The sequence below is a fragment of the Anser brachyrhynchus genome (assembly GCF_964034855.1).
Source record: "Anser brachyrhynchus genome assembly, chromosome: 2".
NCBI classification, from domain to species: Eukaryota; Metazoa; Chordata; class Aves; order Anseriformes; family Anatidae; genus Anser; species Anser brachyrhynchus.
The window spans coordinates 44,044,348-44,065,993 of record NC_137695.1 but is presented as its reverse complement, the minus strand read 5'-3'; the positions used below and the strand labels follow the sequence as shown (position 1 = coordinate 44,065,993).

The following is a 21,646-nucleotide window of genomic DNA, read 5'->3' as shown; positions in this document are numbered from 1 at the left end:
TGTCTCTATGTAAAGCTTTAAAACTTTTGGTGTTACTTTTTCCCTTGTGTAGGGTTTGGCAGAAGAATGTCTCTAAAGCCTGTTGACTGCTATGGTTAATGTCCTTCCTCCTGTCCCAAACTGAGAATGCAGCAAACTCAAGTAATTTGTTTTAAAGCAGATTTATCACCTTATGCTGTGTTTTAGGTCTGCTTTTTATTTTAATATCTTGGCAAATAGAATCCTGTCTTGCATTCAGCAGCATGTGCAGATAAATCCTTTATTTAAACTGTTTCACATCAGACATTCATTTACTGAATAAATGATGTCCCAGACAGGAATTCCCTCATATATTTTTAATTTTCACATACCACTTTTCTGAAGTGTGTAATAGAATGTTTCTTTTTTCTTTTTTTTTTTCTTTGAGGAGTTATTTTTAGTTTACATTTAAAAGACAACAACAACAAAAACACATGATCATCCTCACTACGTATTTTCTGAGGTTCATTTGGGTGTGCAAATGCTGCTTTTTAATTTTTTTTCTTCCATGGCAAGAAGTATACCAAAGATGAGTCTGGCGGGGGGGTTGGGGTATGTATTTGAACTTTATTTTACCAGGTTCTCTGGTGCCTCCTTTTGAGAAAATAAATGTACAGGAAAGAAAACCTAGATGCTTTTAACTTGGAGATAAATGACAAATAGGAATTATTCTGTAGTACAGATGGCGAGAGGAGAGAAAATTGTGCAGGGGAGTCCTCTTCCTTGCTCAATTCCTGCCACCCCCAACTCCCCCCTGAATGCCTGGGGGCAGAAAAGGATGAGGAAAGAAGAGGGGAGAAAAAAATCTTTATTACCTGTGTAACTTACTGAATTTCGCATAGTCAGGTCTCCCTTAAATGCATCAGCACTAGGTTTGCTTCTGTTGAGACTAACCAAAACAGTTTGTTGTTTTATGTATATGCTAATACATGATTCCTTATATACTCTTCTTTTTTTGAAAGATAGCATTATTTTCTAATCCTTGCCCAGCATTTGCAAATACAGTATTGTTCTTCTAATCTGAAAAACAGATGTGCAGCTTGCTGTTGCTCGTTGAGCCTGCTGTAAGATTCAGTAGAGTGACAAAGCTGTTGCATCTGTCCCTGGCCACGGAAGGAATACACATCTAATTTTGGTCTCTCCTTGAGGGCTAGTGTTGAATTGTTAAGGGAATGTTTGTTACAGTGTAGTTACAGTGTATTGTAAGAGTTTTAGCAATAGATGTTAGGTTACGATTGTGCTGGGAAAAAATGTGGGTTTTTTTTAGTCTATAAGCCAACACCAGAGGACTTAAAAATAGAAAGGTTTTGTTGTAGAATTAAGGTAGGTGTTAAGCATGTTTCATGCATCAATTATAGGAAAACATAGTTTGAAGGTACACCAGATACCTAGGAAACTGGAATCAAAGAAAGAAAATGATCTACACTGCTTAACTGAAAAAATCTACTCCAAACCTCCCCTTTGGGGATAATTTCCCTTCCTTCTGCTGTGTGCAACTGTGAAGGGGAAACCCATTTCTCCTGAGGGCACTTGGGTAGGATGCTCTCTGTTGTGCCATCTGAAATAGATGTTTTTTGTGAACTGTAGCATTGCTATAGGGAAAGGAGAGCAGGTTGTGGCTGGGTGCTGTACTTAGCTTGTCTAGAAGTGTTCTCTGTCTTGTTGGGGTTTATCTGCTGCCTGTTCATTGCAGTAGAAATTGGCGTCAAGGGGCTGGAAGAAAGCTCATTTTTGGGTACTTTCTATGAGAGCTACAGTTTTGTGTATACATATACACTGAACTTCCAGGGAAATTAGGCCTAGTTTTTCTCTCTTGGAACCATATAACCAACTTCATGCAGGTGGCAGAGATCTGGTTGTTTTTACTAATAGTGTATTTGGTACATCCTTTCCAATTTCTGCATAGTTTACTACAGAAACAGATGTTTTATTTTAATTGGTGTGGTGCTTTTTATAGTTGTAAAGCAAATAATAAAGTAGCATTTGTGAATGTCTTTTTGGAGAACTTCTTTAGAATGATGGAATGCATCGAAGAAGAATTGAATTTACCTTTCTGTCTGCTGTCTTAGGCTAGGACTGAGAACAAAACAAAAATCTTACTTAAAAGCAGACAGTGACAGCAGTTTCTTCCCATTCTTAACGAACACTGAAGATTAAACTTTCTTTCTCATACTATATTTTTTCTTTTATTTTTTTCATGAAGTCTTTAGAAGAATGGTAATGAACTAGTGATAGAAAATCTAGTACACCATAAGGCAGTGAAGATGGCAATTCTGTTAGGGTGGATCATGTTATTTACAGATACCTGCTTAGGCTGGGGAAAAGAGGATAAATTCCAATAAAATACTTTGATTCAATAAGTAGATAACTACTTATACTATTTTGTGGCAAGTGTAATTTCTACTAGCACACCTAAGACCATTTCTGTCATACAACTGATATGTGAGTGGAGTAGGAGTTGTGTTTTTGTGTCCTCACTTTCTCTGTGTAGAGGATTTATTCTGATCTTAACTTGATTTGAAGATTATTTCTAATGAATTCTGTCTTCACACTTTGCTTTTGTCTGGGAAGTAGGGGACTATATTGGGTATATGGCAACTCCCTTTGGATGAAACAAGAATGCAGATTTGCACATTAAAGATTGTCAGATATTCCCTGATGGTACTTTGGAGCTAGGCTTGGAATTTTTTCAACTTGTTTAGAGATCTGACTTTTAATTTAGGTTTCTGTGGTATATGACTGTTTTTTACTGCATACGTCTGTTCTGCGGAGTAGTCTGGTTCCAGGCAGGCAGACTGTAATACAATGATTTTTCTCACATGAAGAGATGTTTGGGAAACAGATGTGGTTTATCCTTTGGACCTTAACTCTTAGCATCCTCGTGGTGTTGGCTAGATCCTAAGGTATAGTTAAGATCTGCTTAAAAAACTGATTAAGCTGACAAGGTATACTCTTCTGCAAGAGATAGCACTGCCCCTGGGACAGATGGAAAAACACGCTTGCATAGTTCTAACAGATTCTATTTCTGTGAGAGGGTTTAAAACGTGGGGAGAAAAATGAAGAAGTAAATAGCCTTTTTACTAGGTGTGTTTGTACTGAAGAGCAAAACTGATGTAGTGTTTTTTAAAAAAATATGTAAATGATGGCTAAGTAAATGTTCACACTTGCAAATTTCCTCTGAAGCAAGGTGTTTATTCAAATGGCTTTTTCCTGTGGCTATTTACAGAAATGAATTTATTAAAAAAATATATTAATTAAAAAGTAAAGGCCAAATAGATTGTGTGTGAAGAGAGAAAACAGCCCAAGGAAATGAGTGGATGATGTATTTTCAAAGAGTTGCATAAAGAGCAGTAAGTTCAATTTTTTTTTTAGTTTCTCTGTAATAGGAAAATAACGATAATAATTCACTTTTCAGCTATTTGACAGGGGGAAACAGAAAAATAGACCAAGATTACTTACTGCAAAGTAATGAAGAATGAGAAGCATAGGTATGCTCCATAAAACTCTTTATTGAAGTGAAACAAGTTTATTTTCTTGATTTTTCTTTTGTTCCCTCTCTGAAATCTGTATTAATTAACACCAGAAAGACAGAAATAAAAGAAAAAAGTTTTAGCAATGTACAGCCTTGTGAATTCCCTTCCAAGGAACAAACTTCTTTATTTGAAGTTTTCTAACTTAGTTTTATCCTTAAATGCTGAAGGTATGCTTCCTTCCTCCCATGCAGAGAGACAGTTCATTTTGGATCTGCCAGAAAAATCTTCAGATTATCCTCTGAATCAGACCTTGTTTTGAGGGATCTGTGGTTATCCTTTTTTCCTAATTGTTCAAGACCTAAAGAGCAAGCAAAGAGCAGCTACGAGCACAGTCACAGAACTCTTCATTTCTTGCCACATATACTGATATTGTGTGTAGATTTAATTTCACTTTTGGAATGGGGTAAGATGTTGGCTTCATGATATGTAAGACCAATGTGTATGGCCAGTCAAAGAGCCTATTTTCTCTCTTGTGGTTTGCACAACTCAGTCTGGACTTTAAAACATCTACCAGCATAGTCCTCAGAGTTACTGTAACCCAAAAGCCTTTGCAGTATGTAAAAGTAAAGGCCTGGTATGAGAGCCACAGAGATGATGTTCTTTCATCAGTGGGAAATTTGAGTCATTGTGTGAAATAGATATTAAAAAAAAAAAAAAGGAAAAGATGTGTTTTCTCCATTTTCTTCGATCTTTGAAAATCATTTTACATTATTTGCTTATTGGAAGGTTGGTGCCACACAAGCATGCTAAGCAAGGAAACCTGAAGCTTTATCATGCCATCATAATTTAGTGCCATTTTAGCTGAGAGGAATGTTCTGTAATTATTTTATCTTCAGAATTTAGTAAGATTTCAGCTATAGGATTTGTGACCTATATTTAATAATACAAATACTAAGATAACAGTACACAGCATTATCTCACCAGATCAAACCATTTATCTTAATTAGGAGGCAACCTCTGTTAACCACTGGTGATAAAGAAGGAGAAATTGCATATTCTTTAATGTAAATAGCGTTCATTGGGATCATCACAAAATGTTGGCAGTGATGAGAGAAAGAGATTCTCCTGGTGGCACTAATTGTGTTTTCATATACATATCGTGGTAATGACTGAAAAGCTGCAATTTTCTTATCCATATCTCTGCATTTTATAACAGCATGTAATTAATAGCTGAAATTTAAGCCCTATGCTGAGGGCTACTGATTTGAATGGTGATACTATGTTTAGAGCAGTGAGGGAGGAACTGTGCCTTCCTAGCTGATCGTTTTTTCTGTGTTATCTTCCCTAAACACTGGCCTGTCCTGGGAATCAGGTGTCCCCAGAAATAGAGGTTGTTCTGATGTCTAGTTCTGTTTGATTCGTATTTAATGTATATCTTCCTAATGAGAACTCTTCTGAACTGTGGTCTTGGTACAGGTAAAACATTTTAGCACTTAATCTAGGAAGGGCTTTAGTTCTAGTACACTCAGAAATAAAGTACAGCTGCTTAGTGAAACTCTGATTTCAGGCAGAGTAAATGGGAGGAGTGGACAGGATATTACCTGAACTAGTCCTTGGACTGGGGTTTGATGCAAAAACTGAATGGTTAGGCACTCTTCTTCTGGTACCAATCTATTTTTATAAGATATGGCAAATATCTACACTGTATTAGATGCAGGAATGTTGACTTGGATAACTTCTTAACTATTAAAACACTGGGTAGAGTATACTTGCTTGTTTTAATCAACAAGGTGCGTCAGTCTGTATAATCTTTACGTGTAATTCTGTCTGGTAGGAATAATGTAAAATCTTCCTTCATTGACTTAAAAAAAAAAAAGATAAATTGGCATAGAAGATGCTGGAGTATTTTTATTACTGAAGTAAAGCTGAGCATGGGAACAGAAAACAGGTTCATTAATATGAATAGAATGATGAGAGGAATGGAAAAAAAAATCTTTAATCTGCTTCTTGTAAGTTGACATCTGTTTTCTGCTTCAGAAGGTATCCTGGGATGGCCTGGGCCCAAGTCACATTCCACAGAGCAACTGAAAAATGGTGCCCTCAGCTCCTTATCATCTGCTAGTGCCAACATTACGTGGGCAATAGTACCATCTGCAACCCAAGATGGACAGACACTACAGCCAAATACTGAGGTAAGCAGGCCATTTCTATTGTATCTGAGACTTGACATTGATTAGATGCAAACCACGTGCGACAGTGGACGCTTGTATTAATACAGCTTACTGTACTTTCTCTTTATGGTACCCTATTTGTTTGGAATAGTTGTTTAAATGCTGTCTTGTGCAAAAGCGCACACTGAAAACTAGAAAAAAATGTTTACATATTGCTCTGTGCTTTTGCTTCTCTGAGGTACTTTGGAGACAGACAGTGGACTGTGGCAAGCATATAATCTCCTTCTCAATTTTAAAACCCATTAACAGTCTGTCAGTATACATACCTATCTTCTTGGTGATAGGAAGAGCTGCTTGTTTTTTATGCTGGTTTGAGACAGATAGGAGACATTATGACCACAAGATTTGCTTGCTACTTGTTCTTCCATGTTGCTGAGTGCTCTTGTATGCCTTTGGGCACAGCTGATTATTCTCTGAGTTGAAGAGCTCTGCATTGCTTTCTGACCCCTTTTTCTGTTAAGTGATTATGGGCAAAACTTGTCCACGTCATCCTGCACCAGCCTGTTGATTTGTGCTTTTGTGGCATTTACTTGGTAAAGGGCAGTTCTGAAGCATCGACTCTTTGAGGAGGCTCATAGCTACATATCAGGCATCTGATGCACAGACAGTCTCTCACCATGCCAAACGTCTCCAGCTTCTACTGTCTGCTTCTGGATACCAGTGCTGCCCACCAGGAAAACACTTCACACTGAGACTTCACAGATTGTTGGGCACCTGGAGCACATGAGACCTGGAGAACTGGAAAGACGTTTTTGAGAGAGCAGAAGAAACCCTTTACTACAAGTGAATGCTCTTTGGCAATTGGAATGGCTTAAATTAAAATATATTGCCTTTAACAAAATGTGTAATGGCTGGGGAGATCAATAAAGCTGTTTGGTTTTCCAGTTCTTTTGTAGTATCCTGAGTTGACTATAGTTCAAAAGATCCTGGGCTAAACTAGATTTCTTTTAATATTACTTGTTACTTTGGTACTCTTCCAGGTTTGTCCTTAGACAGTAATTTCAAATTCTGTTACAATGTCCAATGTTTAAATTAATTATATTTGTTTCTTACTAGGGGGTTGTATCATTTCTTTTTCATATAAGTCAAATAAGATTCTTTGTCTTCTTAAGACAAGCAGATATTTAAGAATACTGTTTTGAAAGTTACTTCTTTACTCACTGATAAGTGGCAAGTTGTTTCATTAGGTTTATTTTTTTCAGAGGACCATTTTGCAGTTGAGCTGAGCCATTTATGACTTGTTTTCAATTACTGTCTATCTATATTTTCAGTCTCAGCTCCTCCCCTTCTTTTGTCGATGGGAGATAATCAGTTACGCTTGCTTTGCTCATGGAACTCATAATTTATTGAGAAGGGAATACCCTTGGAGAGATGAATATAATAAGCAAGGGAGCATAACACTGTTTTTAGTACAGAATACTCAGTGCTTTGTGGGACATCTTCCTGAAATCAGCAGCTTGCATTTGGATCCTCTGGGGCATTAGCCCTTAAAAATAGGAAAGATTTTTAGGTTATATAAAGCTCACCTGAGGATTGTGTTTTTGGCGCAAGCAGTAGGTAGCATCTGGATTTGCACACGTAAATTTTGTTATGGAAGTACAATTTGTTAAGCAGAAATTTGGTTTTGCACCAGAAAATAGCTTGAATCAGGATTCATTACTGGAAGCTTTTCCCAAAGCTATATCCTTTCCACAGAGTCTTTGTGTGCTTCGTGCCATCCAAGATTGATACTGTTGACTCAGAAATTGAAGTGTTCTTTCAAAAGTATCAGATGGATTTTCAATTTTGATCAGGATACCAGTGTGCTATTGGAAGACTGAAGCACAAAACCGGACTTGTGGAAGAGGCGAACAGTTGCATCTAATGTAAGTTAGGGCTTTTGTTGTTTTCATGTTCAGCTTCAGGTCTAGCAAGCTGTCATGCCCTGTTATGGTTATACCTTTTTGGATTGCTGGGGTCAGATCTTTGCCTGGGAGAAGAGATCAAGTTTTTCTAGAATGCTTCAGGTTTTCTGCCCAGCTGTGTAACCTGAGCAAAGTGTCAAAGAAGGGGCTGGAGCTTCCTGGTGCTGTGACTAGAGAATGGAGGGTTGGAGAAGAACAGGCTTTGTAGAACAGAAAAATCTTTTGAGCAATTGTTATCTTGCTAAGGATGCTATCTGACCCAGACAGTCACCCAGGAGATGGTGTGTGACTTCTTAAAATATAATTTTCCAAGCTATGAAGAGTGTTCTACTTAACACTTTTTAAAAAATTCCACGTCCATTTCAGCATATTTTCAAATATATTCTGTCCTGTCGTGTCTGAGTAAGAGTGGCACTAAGTACCCAGTTTACATTCAAAGGTATAAAAAGCAGTGACTGTGCTAGTTACTTAGTATGTGAAATTATACATAAAAGCAACTGCAAATCACCATATTCCACTTATTTCCTGGTCCAGATACATCCTTGTTAGTAATGGCAGTGACATCAGTAGAGAATGAGATAATGCATCTAAATGTCATTGTTAAGAAACTCGTGATGTTGAAGACCCTGACTTTTTTTTTAATCTGGTAGTTGCTTTTAGATGTGGAAGGAAAAAAAGAGGAATCCACAAGTGTCATTCAAACGATGCTCAGTTCTCTCAATGATTTGCTTCAAAAAGAAAGGAAAACAACAACAACAACAACAACAACAAAAAACAACACCCGACACCAAAACAAAACAAATTATTGTTCTTTTGTGTTTTTTTGTTTTAATCCCTGGCTGGTCCTCATCTCTGTATAAGTTGATAGTGTGTAAATGGGGCTAGCTTGCAAAATATCCCTTCTAGAAGAAGTGATCCTTAATTTTAAAGAAGTCATGGCAAGAGAATGCTGGTTCCTCTTTCAGTGCTATCAAAACTAATTCTGGTTTCTTCTTTGACTGTGCCTAGTTTTTTTTTTTTTTTTTTTTTTAAAGAATTCTGTACTTTTTATGATATCTGACCGTGACTCTGTCCCTTAGAAGCTATACCCCAAAGAAATGGGAGAGAGCTTTTTGGCTGACATTCAGCATAATATAGTAGATGTACCAACTAAACAAATTGTGAATTGACCTGCAGTCTGAAATAGAAAACACCATTAAGCTGCTGCCCTTGATGAACAACCAACTTGGCTGCTTCTCTTCTAGAACCTTACTTATAAGGAAATGATCGTTTTAGGTATGTGGATCAGGAGTGATCTTAAGACGAAAAAGGAGATGTTTGTTGTGTTGGGGGGGGGGACCATCGGGAATCTTCCCTGATATAAGAGGCTGCTGCTGGCAGCAGTTTCCTGGCAACGTGGCCAAGTTGCTGAATGTGTTTAGTGATAGTTATGTTAATTCTCAGCACAGCATGTAGAGGCTTTGTAGCACTGCATTAAGAAACATCATTAACAAACCAATGACTTGTTTTTTTCTGCGTTTTTTTATATGTTTATGAAGAAAGCATGGATCTTTAGAATACCCCTCTAGAATAACAAGGCACACCTGATGCAATTTCGCTTTAATACGTAAGCATTCTTGAGGGGTATAAGTTCAAGAGTTGAGTTTTGATACCATATATAGCTGAAGTAAAACATTTATTTTTAGTTGGTCACACAATTAGGGTTTCAGGTTGGAATTTCTCCCCTGGTGAAATAATGTAGCAGCTAAAGAGTCTTATTTTTAAACAGTGTGTTGGTGTTTACTTGCTTTTGTTATTAAGGGTGTTTCTTGCGTCTAAGTATAGGGATATCATTTGAGATATTGCTTAAACTAACTGAAAAAATAAAAGATCTTGTAGCAGAAATGATTTTCATGTGTATTTCCTTGCCTATTTTATCATTTCCTTTGTTGTTACTGTTGGTGTTACTGGTTTTTCTTCCCAAATGAGAATTGCATTTTTGGGTTGTGATATGGGACAGCATTAGCTGAAAGCCTGACATCTTAACTGGAGGAAGTAACCTCTGACAGTGAAGTGCAGATATCTTTCGTTTTTCATGCTTTCATACTTCCAATCTTTAAGTTTTTATTTAGTTTACACTTTTGGATGTTTTTGGTCAGTCCACCTGAAGCATCAGGCACAAGTAGGAATAAAGGCTGATCTGAACAGAGCTATTCTACGTCGGGTGTGAGATGACTCAAAATATATTTAGTGCATACCCTGATGAACCTGGTTGGACTTTTTGGTTTAAGCTATAATTTCAAGGTATTATATAGGATTTTTCCTGTAAAGTAGAACATGACAAGTAGGCCTGTGTATGCTCTTCAGAATGGTGATGTGAACTTGATCCTTGTTCAGTCTGCAACAAACAATGACCTGCTTCCTTCATGTAATGGTTTACAATTCTGTAATTTCTTTCTCAAAGCCTTGAAATTGATTAGTTTTGAAATACTGAGTCTCATAATAAATTCAACTGTAATAACTTTGTGCTTTAGTAGAATAAAGTTGTGAATCACTTCCATGTGAGCACTGCTCTTCCAGTTCCACTAATTGTCATCTTGGGTGTCAGAATTCCCCTCTTGAGCAAACAAAATGTGACTGCAGGCCAAATACTTCCCCTGACAGCCAAATACGAATGGGAAAGAGGCTGTTCATATGGGAGATCTGAGAGGGAAGGAGTAATTTTCTTTTGGTCTAACAGTTTGGTTAAGAATCATTACAAAAATCATGCTGTAGCTACATCTGCAATTTAGCTCTCTTTATGTGATTTTTATGCCTTAACTTGCCATGCCAGCTGATTCCTACCATCCTGTGGATCTGGCATCTCTGCAGTCTCTCTGTTTTCCTGTCCCTAACTTTCTCTTGCTTGTGTGCGTGAGAACTGTACGCATGTTCCATAGTGAAGTGTCTTTTTAATAGGATTGAAGTTTTAGCTCTCTAGGATCGAGGCTTAGCTCTGATTATCTAACCAGGTTTTAACTGTGATAGTGATTGTCAGTCCAGCACAAGTGCAGTCAACTCTAGATCATTAAGGGTATTTCTGTCCCCTATATGATCTGAACTTTAATATTTTCAGCTGTAAGAAGGAACCGTGCTATTTGCACAGGAGGCACTGAACTGTTTTGTTCTTAGTTCTTAAAAGATTGTGTGTTTTTGTCCAATCTCTTCACGTAATAGTCTCTTTCAGGCTGAAGTTGTTTTCTATCTTTAAATTAGTATGGATCCTAATACAATGATATTTCATCCTCTACAGAGCCCTTTAGCCTTTAGAGCCATTACAGAATGTGCTAGAGGTGCTAAGAAATAATTTCAAGTGTTTCTGTAATTTTAGAAACTAAGCTAGATACAAGAAGTGATCTCTAATTCAATAGTATCTTTTCTGTAGATATCTGTCTCTTGGCAGACTTGTCCAAGACGCTGTTTCCTAGTGTAATTTCTTCCTAGTGTTTCCTAGTTCCTTTTTGTCCGTGACATAAATGTGTGTAATTAACGTTGGGAGATCAGCTTAGCAATGAGCATACAGTGCTAGCCACAAATAATGGAAAGTAATGCAGTAATGGAAAGAAAACAGATCAGGGTAGGAAAGTAATATTTGTAGTATTACAGAGTCCCTTTTCATTGTTTGATACTGACATTACAGGATTTCTGAGCGTGTTCTGCTTTTTGCCTTCTGCGTGATTAAGTACTTTTTGGGCTGAAGAGCATGGTAAATGGCCTGTAATGACTTGGATAGATAAATTTAACCTCTGGGCAAAGATGTTACCAGTTAATCCATTCACTATCAGACCATCTGAAAAATGAACTCTGAGATAATCAATCGAAAATTTCCAGGGAAGACATATTTAGGGATTAAATGTACAATTATACTAAAAGTAGAATTAAATGACCGTAAGCCTGCTACAGCAGCACTGATAGACAATGACTAAGATAATCTAACTAATCTTGATTTTTTTTGGGGGGTAGCTTTCTGGAATAGCTACTGTGTCAGCAAACAATCTCTAGTAAAACCTTTTATGTAAATATTAGGTGCAAATTAATCTCCTGTGGAAGCCCTTCCATTTTTGTTGAATCAATCCAACACCCAAAATGCATGTATTCTATCTAATATCTGTAAGATATATTTAAGAGTAATATTCTACTTAAAATAAAAAGAAACTAATACAAAATTTACATCTAATTTGATTAAACATGAGGCTCTGATTCATTTGGCATTCCATAACTACCAGTGAATTTCAATGAAAATTAATCATCGGAATATAAAGAATTCAGGTTCCTTTGCAGTAAAGTTTAAAAACTGAGTTAAAAAGGATTGATTGCTTATTCTGCTCATTATAAAACTTGTACCCTCTGAAAACTAGCTCCAAAGCCAATATTAATTTTATTTCAAGATTGTGCACTAATTGATTTGTTGTGTGCTAATTGATTTGCTTTGTGCTGTCAGTTTTACTTCTTAGCATGTTTATATAGGTGTACTTGGTCACACTGTCTATTAGTAAGCTTACCCAGCTCATTAAGGCTATCAGTAACTTAATTAGACTTCAGTAAGTTGGGTTGAGTTCTTTTACAAAGAGTATTTGTCTCTGGTTGGAATTGCTTTGTGTTACTAAGTGAAGCATCATCCAAACTGGCCTCAGCTGTTTCATCTCGTCTTGTTAGAAAAACATAGGGGTTTTCTGCCTGCGATGATGGGCTGTGGTGATTCTACCCACCTGTGGTTTCGGGTGGGAAGGCTTCTCCAGCAGTGATGCAGTTCAAACAGCTGCTTGAAGCAAACCTGTTCAGATCAGGTTGCTCAGGGTTATGTCCAGCCAAGTCTTGAAACCCTCCAAAGGGGTGGAGGTTCTGTAACCTGTCTGCATGGCCTTTTGCAGTATTTGGCCATCCTCGTGGTAATTTTTTCTTTCCAGTGTCTAACTGGAATTTCCTGTGCTTCAGCTTGTCTGTTGCTTGTCATCCTATTGCTGTGGACCTCTGAGAAGAGTCATGCTCTGTCTTGGGACCTCCCTGCATTTTCTAAGTTTATAAATGGATGTAGTGTGAAAGCATACTAGAAAGAATATAAATCCTTCTTTGGCTTTTGACTTTCTTTTTTTTTTATGGTATTGTTTATAGGTCATAAGCTGTAAAGGCAGTGATTTCCAACTATCAAATAAGAGACCTGCATTCTGATAACCAGTGACTGCTTGCTCTGGAGTCTGAACAAGTACCTGAGCATTTCTCTGGTCAAAGCAGAACATTAAAGCATTAGGGATTCTATCGCTGTGAGTGAAGGTTCATTCGAGTGTGCTGCCTTTCCTTACTAACATGCTGTATGGGATGGTGGGTCACTAACACTACCTGCTGAGTCCCTTACCAAAAAGTGTTTGTCTTTCCCTTCTTTGTTGGGAGTGAGAGGCACGCTGCTCCTAGTTCTTCATGTTTCTCCCCAAGGATCTCAGTCTAGAGAGGATACCTTCTAATACAGAAGGAAGTCTAGAAAGTAAAATCTTCTACCATGTTTTCCTCCATGTTCCTCCCTTACCAGCCTGCAGCTCAGTGCAGTCTTCTGTCCTTAGTTCCCCAAAAGTCACAGCTGTACGTGACTTTCAGACCCCCACAGTCTCTGAAGTTTTGCCTGGCTGGTGCTGGGAGTCTGTCCTGCCACACTGGAGTCTGCAAGCTTGTAAATGGTAAGTAACTTATTTTGAGTGGTGTCCGATGCTGTATTTACCGTCATCTTGCTTCTAAAAATTTGATTCTCTGTTTTGAGAGTATCTTCTGGGAAGCTTTTCTTCACTAATAACTCTCTAGCATTAGAAATAGGTTTTGTTGGAATTCTTTATTTTGTGATACTGTATTATTTTTCTTGTGTTTTTAGATTAGCATAAAATTCACTATTGTGGTTTACACTAGCCTTCACATTTTTTTTACCTCTATTTAGGACAAGTCAGTAGGGCTTTTCTCTTTGAACATTTTCTTTTTTTGTTCTTCGTGTTGCTGTTTTCCTCTTTTCTGATGATACCAGTGATGAAAAATATTTATTTGCAGTTCTTACAGAATTTATGCAATACTACAAAGTCCTCTGGTGTTCTAGGTTTCACATTAAACAGTGTTGTAATTCAGTAGCTCTCATTTAATGAGAGATGCTCACAAGATGCATGGACTGGTGCTGATACTTAATCTTTTTCTGTGGAGTCTGTGCTTAGGAATGAGCTGCTTTTCAGCTGCTTTTCAGTACTGACTGCTTTTGGTTTATGAAAGCGAAGATAAGCAAGAGGAATTTCCTTATGAAGAAGATAAGTTCATATAGGGAAAAAAGGTGTCCAACAAACATGATTTAGTGCATAACAGGGTTACAGTGCTGTAGGTCACCCAACTGAGGATCCCTGTGTTTAAAAGGATGTTGACTCACTGATGATTACTTTATTCTGAAGAAAACATAATCGTTTCCATAGTTTGTTTCTAGTATATTTTTCTGAAGGCTTACACAGGCTATTATGCAGCATAGACGTAGATTCCCTGTGTTTCACATTACACACATTTTTTCATAACAACAAACCAAAGCTTTTTATTCTTAAATCTCTGTTATCTGGTCTTCTCTACTGTTATATTGTTATATTTACCACCCAAATATGGTCATAGGTCAGAGTTGAAACAATTCTTCAGAGCAGGAAAGGAAAGTTTTCTGAGTTTGTTCTTTATGTATAAAAAGACCTCTGTTCCCAGAGATTCTGAAAAAATAAAGGGTGTGTGTTAGTGAAGCTGTCATAATAGTGAATATCCAGGTAATGTTCTTGCCTTCAGATGCCTGGCAGATTGCTTTTGCTGGGAAGGAACAAGATTACAGACCTATTTGTCACCTAACATACAGGTTTTGTGATTATTCCCACTGCTTGCATCATCTGTATGTCAGCTTGTCTACATTTACTAGGTATTAGTATCAAGATGCATTTCTGCAAAATGGACTTCGCATACTTCTTTCATAGTGAAGGATCTCCTAAAATGAGCAAGGTATTACTTGAGTCAGAAAATGGCTGCTATTACTGGTTGCATCTAAAATCTTGTGGGATAGAGAGGTTGTCCACATTGCCAAACTGCCATCCTTGCACTTGTCCCTAGCCAGAGAGGTTTTCAGAACATCCAATGTTTGTAGCCTATGCCAATGAAAACAAACACAAAATACATAAAAATTATCCATATACAAAAAATTTAGATATTTTAATTGATAGTCCTGTTTTGAAGAATGTTATTTTCTCTGGGTATTTGAATTACCATTCACAAACAACAGCTTTGGTAAGAAATTAAATTCTGGGCTCTTTGTAGGCATTATTAACTGATGCAAACTTTTTCTACCAAATATTCTGTGGTTTTGCTTATAAGTGATGAACTATATATCCAGGATTATATAAATGTTCAGCCATCTCTCTCACACTCCAAAACCAGATGCAGCAGTTACATATCCAGATAGGTACATGTGGATTATTTTTCTTGGTATCTGTAGTTTAGGTAAGTAGAAAATATGCCTATTACATCCTTTTTCCTTCATGCAGTAGGAAGAAGGAGAAATCAACCATCTTGCTGATGGGATCTGTATGTAGATGACTAGCAAAGCAAAAAGAAAGATATTTTTTCTTGCCATACTGTTTGCTATAAATTATAGCATGCTTACTTCTTAGTAATAAAATCCTTCTCATTTGATTATCATCCTCTGGTACTTATATTCATATTTTAGACATTATCTTAACTAATTTCCAGTCATCGATATTAAATCTAAGCTATAACAATTGAATGCTAGGAAAAGTGGTTTGTTCCTCCCCTCCACTTGAGGTGGTAGACTTTTAGTACATTAATAGTATGGAAAAATTTTCCCAGTAATTAAAGCAAAAGCTGGTGACAAATGTAGTAGATGGGACAGCTCCTATGAAATATTCAGAATAGATGAAGAAAATCAGCTGAGCCTCACCTGTTTTTGCTGCTTTTCAGGGACCTTTTTGAGGATGAAATTGAGGTGTATGAGCTGCAATAAGTTCTGCTTTCTAAAGTCCCCATTTAAGATCTGCTTTGTATCTACGTTTGTTAAGCCACTTTTTAAATAAGTAAGTAAATAAATAAAAATGCTTGACCACTGGGAACCCTTAAGTTTCCTTGGAAGTCACTGGAACTTTGATATCCAGTGTCAGAATATGGGATGTTGGTGCATTTGAAGCTTTATCTTCGATCTACTCTTTCTTTGCAATGATCAGTCAAAAGGTTACCGGGACCAAAAATTTAAATAAGGCGTAAATATGATGGAGGCCGAGGCTGAAGCAATGAATAACCTGAGTTCACCCTAGCACTGCTTTTCCAACCCTCTTCTTTCCCCTCCTGTGCATTTACGTTGTGTAATGGTGTGGTGGTAACTGTTGCGACAAGTATTTTCTATTTTGTTTTATTTGGAGTGTTCTTGAAGGGGAGAAAAGCCTATTTAAAGAGATGCAGGAGCTTGCTGGATATATTTAAAAAAAAAAAAAAGTGTTGGTACCTTATGGGTAAGCTTAAATGTGTTAATCTGTAAATTACAATGCATTTGGAAGTTAGAGAAGTGCTTAGATGATAGTGATTTCTGTCTTTATCATGGGTTTGAAGTAAATGTGTTGTTTGTTTCAAGATTTAGGTTAATGTCAGCTGAAATTTTCTATTTGATACCTGTTCATTTCAGTGTTTTATATGGGAATTACTCTTTTCACAGCGTGTTAATATGCTAGTCTGTATATAAAATAATTTAATAAATGCAACTTACTGGACAAGCTAAATCAAATTGAAATCACTGCCAGTAATGGATGGGGGTGCAGTAAGCTCCCATTTTTCTGTCAGGTGCATGCCACAGCTGGTAGTAAATACAATTAAATATTTCAAATGTGTACGTGCTGGAAAAGACGTGTGACACATGCAGTTTTGTACAGTTCTGTCAATTCTGATACAGTGACAAGCTCTGCAAGAAACCAACAGCTCATTATTTATTACCATTTTTGGGGGATTGTTAATGTATTTACTGTACAAAGAGGATTCTAATTCTGGGGTTGAGATGAGTGAACATTGTCTGGAGCCGATTTGTCACATTAGTGTAAATATTCTAAAACTCTCTGGCCTTACACAGAGCTATATTTAATCTTACACCCACGGAAAACCTGTTTGCAATCTCGCAAGTTACACAAATGCAAATGTAAATGATACTTGTAAACCTATATCATTATGAAGGGTGTCTGAAAATTAAAATGAAGCCTTTGACTTTTATGTGCACTAGCAGAACTAATTGTAATCAGATGACTACAGAAAATTTAGCATTACTTGCCTAGTCTGAGAATGCTAATTCTGTTTAATGTTGATTCTGAACAAGCCCTGCAACTAATTTATTCCACCTTTCTCTCAATGCAGAAGTGTTTTGTACAGTGTTCCTCTCTAGTATCATTTGGCAATTCTTTTGAATATAGAAAGACTTAAGGGCTACTTCTGTTGCAATATTGTGAAATTGTCTTTTTATCCAGATGTTTTAAGCTTATAAGAGTCATTCTCTTGCTCCTGACTACAGTTCTTGTACTGTATGAAAGCTTTTCTATGTCTTAATAAAAATTCTTAAAATACTTTGATCCAGTTATACGCAGAATTGCCTTATGAGTCCTGTATACGTCCTCAGTGCATTCATGTCAGGATACATATGGTCTCTGTTTATTACGATGGTGGAGTGCTTACTACTGTGATGGAGGAAAGGGTGAGTTATGCCGTGTCGTCTTTGCCTCAGTCCTTACTCGAAGATCAGCCTTCAGGAATCCCAGGCCTCTGAGAAGGTACTAAGGAAGGAAGACGTACCTTTGGTGAGAAGGGCCAGGAGCACTTAAACTGAACATATATAAATATGCAGGGCCTCCCAGGGTACACCTATGAGCATGGAGGGAGCTGGCCAATGTAATTGCAGGGTCACTGTCTATAATCTTCGAAGGGTCATGGTGAGTGGGAGAGGATCATGAAGACTGGAAGAAAGCAAATATCACTCCTTCTTTGAGAGGGGCAAGAAGGAACATCTGGGGAACTGCAGGTTGGTCAGTCTAACCTCAGTCCCTGGGAAGATGGTGGAATAACTAACCCTGGAAACCATTTCCAAAGACAAAAAGATGACCAGGAGTAGTCAGCATGGATTTACAAATTTGCATGCTTTATCAATGTGATAACCTTCTACAACAAGGTGACTGGCTTGCTGGATGTGGGGAGAGCAGTGGATATTGTTTACCTTCAACTTAGTAAGGTTTTTGACCCTGTCTTCCATAACATCCTTATAAACAAACTGACAGGGTATGGATTAAGTGAGGTGGAACAAAAACTGGCTGAAGGGCCAGGCTCAGAGGGCTGTGATCAGTGGCACGAAGTCCAGCTGGAGGCCAATCACTAATGCCATGTGGCAATGTTCACTGCTGAAGCCAGTGTTGTTCCACATCTTCATTAATGGCCTGGATGACGGGGCAGAGTGCACTCTCAGCAAGTTCGCAGATACAAAACTTGAAGGAGTGGCTGATACACCAGAGTCCTGCTGCATTGAAATGGACCTTCACAGGCTGGATGGAGAGGAATCTCATCAAGTTCAACACAGGGAAATGCAAGGTCATGCATCTGGACTGACAGCCTCCTGCGCTGAGTTAGGAGGAGCGTTGCCAGCAGGTTGAGAGAAGTGACCCCTTCCCTTCTGCTCAGCACTGACGAGGCCATGTCTGCAGTGCTGTGTCCAGCTCTGGGCTCCCCACTACACGAAGGACATGGCCTTTCTGGAGCAAGTCCAGTGCTGGGCCACAACAGTGGTTAAGGGACTGGAGCATCCTTCTCATCATGAGGAGCTGAGAGAGCTGGGACTGCTCAGCCTGGAGAAGAGAAAGGTCAGGGGATCTCATCAACAACTTTAAGTACCTGATGGGCTGGTGTGAAGAAGGAGCTGGACTCTCCTCATTCGTGTCCAATGACAGGACAAGAGGCAGCGGGCATGAGAAAGGCTGTGAACATCAGAAAGCAATTCTTTAATGTCAAGGGGTTCAAACAGTTGCACAGGTTGCCCAGAGGTGTGGGGTCTCCACATCGCTGGAGATGCTCAAAACCCAACTGGACACAGACCTGGGCAACCAGCTCTAGCCGGCTCTGCTTGTGCAGGGCTTTCTGACCTAAATGATGCAGTGGTTCTGCACGTTCTGTTTTCTCCAATCTCTCCCCCACTACGCTTCCCAAATAAATGAGATAAGATCTATGCCGTGCTTGACAGTCCTGTTGCACGATACAGTGTGTGAAGCATGTTGGAAACTGAGCCACGAGCCTTAGAACTGAACTAATTATCTAAAATTGATTTGCAGCACAACAGTTAAAATTTGAAAAAACAGAAATGTGTGGAAGAGGCTTTGGAAGAAGAGAGGGAGTTTTGCCCTTTGACAGAAACATAGCTTTTAACTCTGTGATTCTATCCCAGGTTCGTACAAGTGTCTTTTTCCTGAGGAATTTTCAAAAATGCAGCGTTTCCTTCAGAAGCAGTTACGTTCCCGTACAGATCTCATCCGTTAACAAAGAATCATCGTGTTGTCTGATGAAGACCGCTGACGAGAACATCAGTTTCTTATCCCAGCAGATGACCTTTCTAAATTAATTGATCCCAGTTCTAATGAAGCAACTTGTTTGTAATAGATTACTTCTAGAGTGTGTTTTCATGTCTTCTGCTTTTAAACTCTGAAGTAGGAAGCTTAAATCCTTAAGAGGTATTTCTGGAAATGGTCTGCTGTTTTCATTCAGGTTTTTCTGAAGAATCTTGGTACTTCAGCCCACTATTGGAAACATGCGTTGATTAAAATGGTTTTAAATATAGGCTGCCCTTTGGTGCTTGCTGGTAAGAGGTTCGGTATTTGATTCTCAGGGTTAGCCCCCAAGCCCAGCTCTGTTGTTTGTTCCTAGGCTGAGCTGCACAGCTCAATAGCTTTTACTTTAGGCACTGACCACACGGGAATGGAGCCGATCACTGCTTTCCTAGTTCAGCTTTGCAATTCTATTTTACAAGGGGGAAAAAAATCAGTTGTATGTCTAATAATTCAGAAAAGCTGCCATTAAAGGATAATCGCTCAGTGTAATCTTTTGCATTCTACTGGGTGCTTACGTGTAGGTTTATACTACACTGCACACTATTTTCTGTTCAAAGAAAAAGAAATAAAAGCCTGGTTGCACTTTTGTGGCATTTTAAAGATACAGTAGCTTTGTATTTTGTGGCTGCATGTCCTAACACCCTATATTGTGCTTACATGGTGGTGTGTGTTTTTGTTGTTGTTTTGTTTGAAGAAAGTTTGCATTTCTTGAAAAACAAATTTCTGTTTTCTATACCCTTAGAAGGTAAATCAGTGATTACCTAGAACAGCAAATGGAAAGAGGAAAATATGTAAAGGGTTAAAGGATATTGCTTACTGAAGGTGACTGCCATTCAGCTACGGTGACGTAAATTTTAATCTGCTACTTACTTTCTTATTTCCTTGGAAAGTGAGAAAGGATGCAGACAACTGATGTCATTCTGCACGCACTGGAGCTCACTAGTGTGTTGAAAGCTCTCGCAGTAATGAGTAGAGCACTGGGATTTTCAGTGCCCTTGCACATCTTAAAATAGCTAAGATAATTAAAACTATAGTCTTTATTGCAGAATGGTCATTAAGCACGCTTGATCCCAATGTTGCGTTGTACTTATTATCCTCCCTGATGAGCAGCAAGTCTGTCATTTAAAACAATGCAAAAACCTCTTTCCTGAGCAGCCAGACTGCTTCTAGAGCTGCTCCCTCCCGCTGTGTTCGTTTTGTCCAGGAGTAACCAGGGGCAGTTGTTTTGTTAGGAGCACTTTGAAAGGCACAGAAAGGTAATACCTGCTTTAGCAGGCAGGAAAGAAGGGTTTCTGTCCCTGGCTGAATGTGCAGTCTTCAGAAGCAAAAGAAAATTATCTGTATTTTTCGGTCTGTATCCTAGTTGATGTGTAGATTGTTTATTTTCTGATGCTGTTAATACTAGAGGTTACTTAGCTGTTATATGTTAACTTTAAAGCTTGTTACCTGCTAGCACTTTGTCTCTCTCTCTCTCTCTCTCTCTTTCTCCCTCATTCCGCCCCCAGTCCCACCCTGGAGAACAGCCCACCGGGATACCCTTTGGGAAACAGCAGCAACGTTTTCCCCATTGGAGCTGTTCGCAGTTAAGCTCCCTGATCTCAATATCATGTGACTAGAAACGCAAGGAGCAGATTGACATCCAGCACACACTCTCAAACTCGTTGGATATCAAGGAAAAAAAAAAAAGGGGGTGGGAGTGAGGAAGGGAGGTTCCCTTGCTTTTCCCTCGCACTATTAATTCCTGCTGGAGCTTGTTTGCCGTGAGCTCGGTTCATGGCAGTAGCAGAAGAAGCAGTGCTTATTCAGTAGCTCGGTGCTCTCAATGAGGTCAAGCTGGATCAAAGGGAAACCTCCTGTGGAAACGCCTGCTGTAAGTTCTGCTTTTTCCACAGTCCCTCCAAATGAAATACAGCCCCTACAACAGGGCCGGGCTCTGCTATTTTATGTATCCCTGACTGATAATTTTGTATGAGGTTGTCAGGCTTTCTGTTGATTGAACTTGTCAATAAGGCATCAGCTTCTGTGTGTTTTGGGAGGAAAGTGTGCTTATCGTTCTGTTCTTTTATTTGCTGAGGGAGTGGGAAGAGGAAAGTGTGGTTTTGTCCTTTTGAAAAGCACCAAGCTGTTGAGGTTACAGCTCTCCAGATCCTGTTTTATGTAAGCTACATATTCTACTTTCTCAAAAAAGTAATTGCAAAGTGTCTTTTAAATGTCCTTGCATTTCACCAAATAGATATACTTTTGTGAATAGCCACCTGAACATGTATTTAATTAAAAAAAAAAGTTTTTTGTTTTAAAAAGGAAATAACTTAATTAAAATCTTGGAAATGTGCAGTAAATAAATTTCCGAAGGACTCTCATTACACAAGCTGTTGTTCACCTGA

General features: G+C 38.3%; 1 protein-coding gene across 6 annotated transcripts in view; it reads left to right on the top strand.

Annotated features, from left to right (window-relative positions):
* OSBPL10 (oxysterol binding protein like 10) overlaps nucleotides 1–21,646 on the top strand; it is a 121,991-nt gene that overhangs the window by 76,752 nt on the left and 23,593 nt on the right. For 5 of the 6 annotated variants that reach the window (XM_080583020.1, XM_080583024.1, XM_080583023.1 and 2 more), the window contains exon 6: nucleotides 5,529–5,683. The exons of the other annotated variant lie outside the window; for it this stretch is intronic. In XM_080583020.1, the coding sequence (XP_080439146.1) occupies nucleotides 5,529–5,683 (155 nt within the window). The remainder of the gene's footprint in view (nucleotides 1–5,528; nucleotides 5,684–21,646) is intronic. 6 annotated transcript variants of the gene reach the window in all.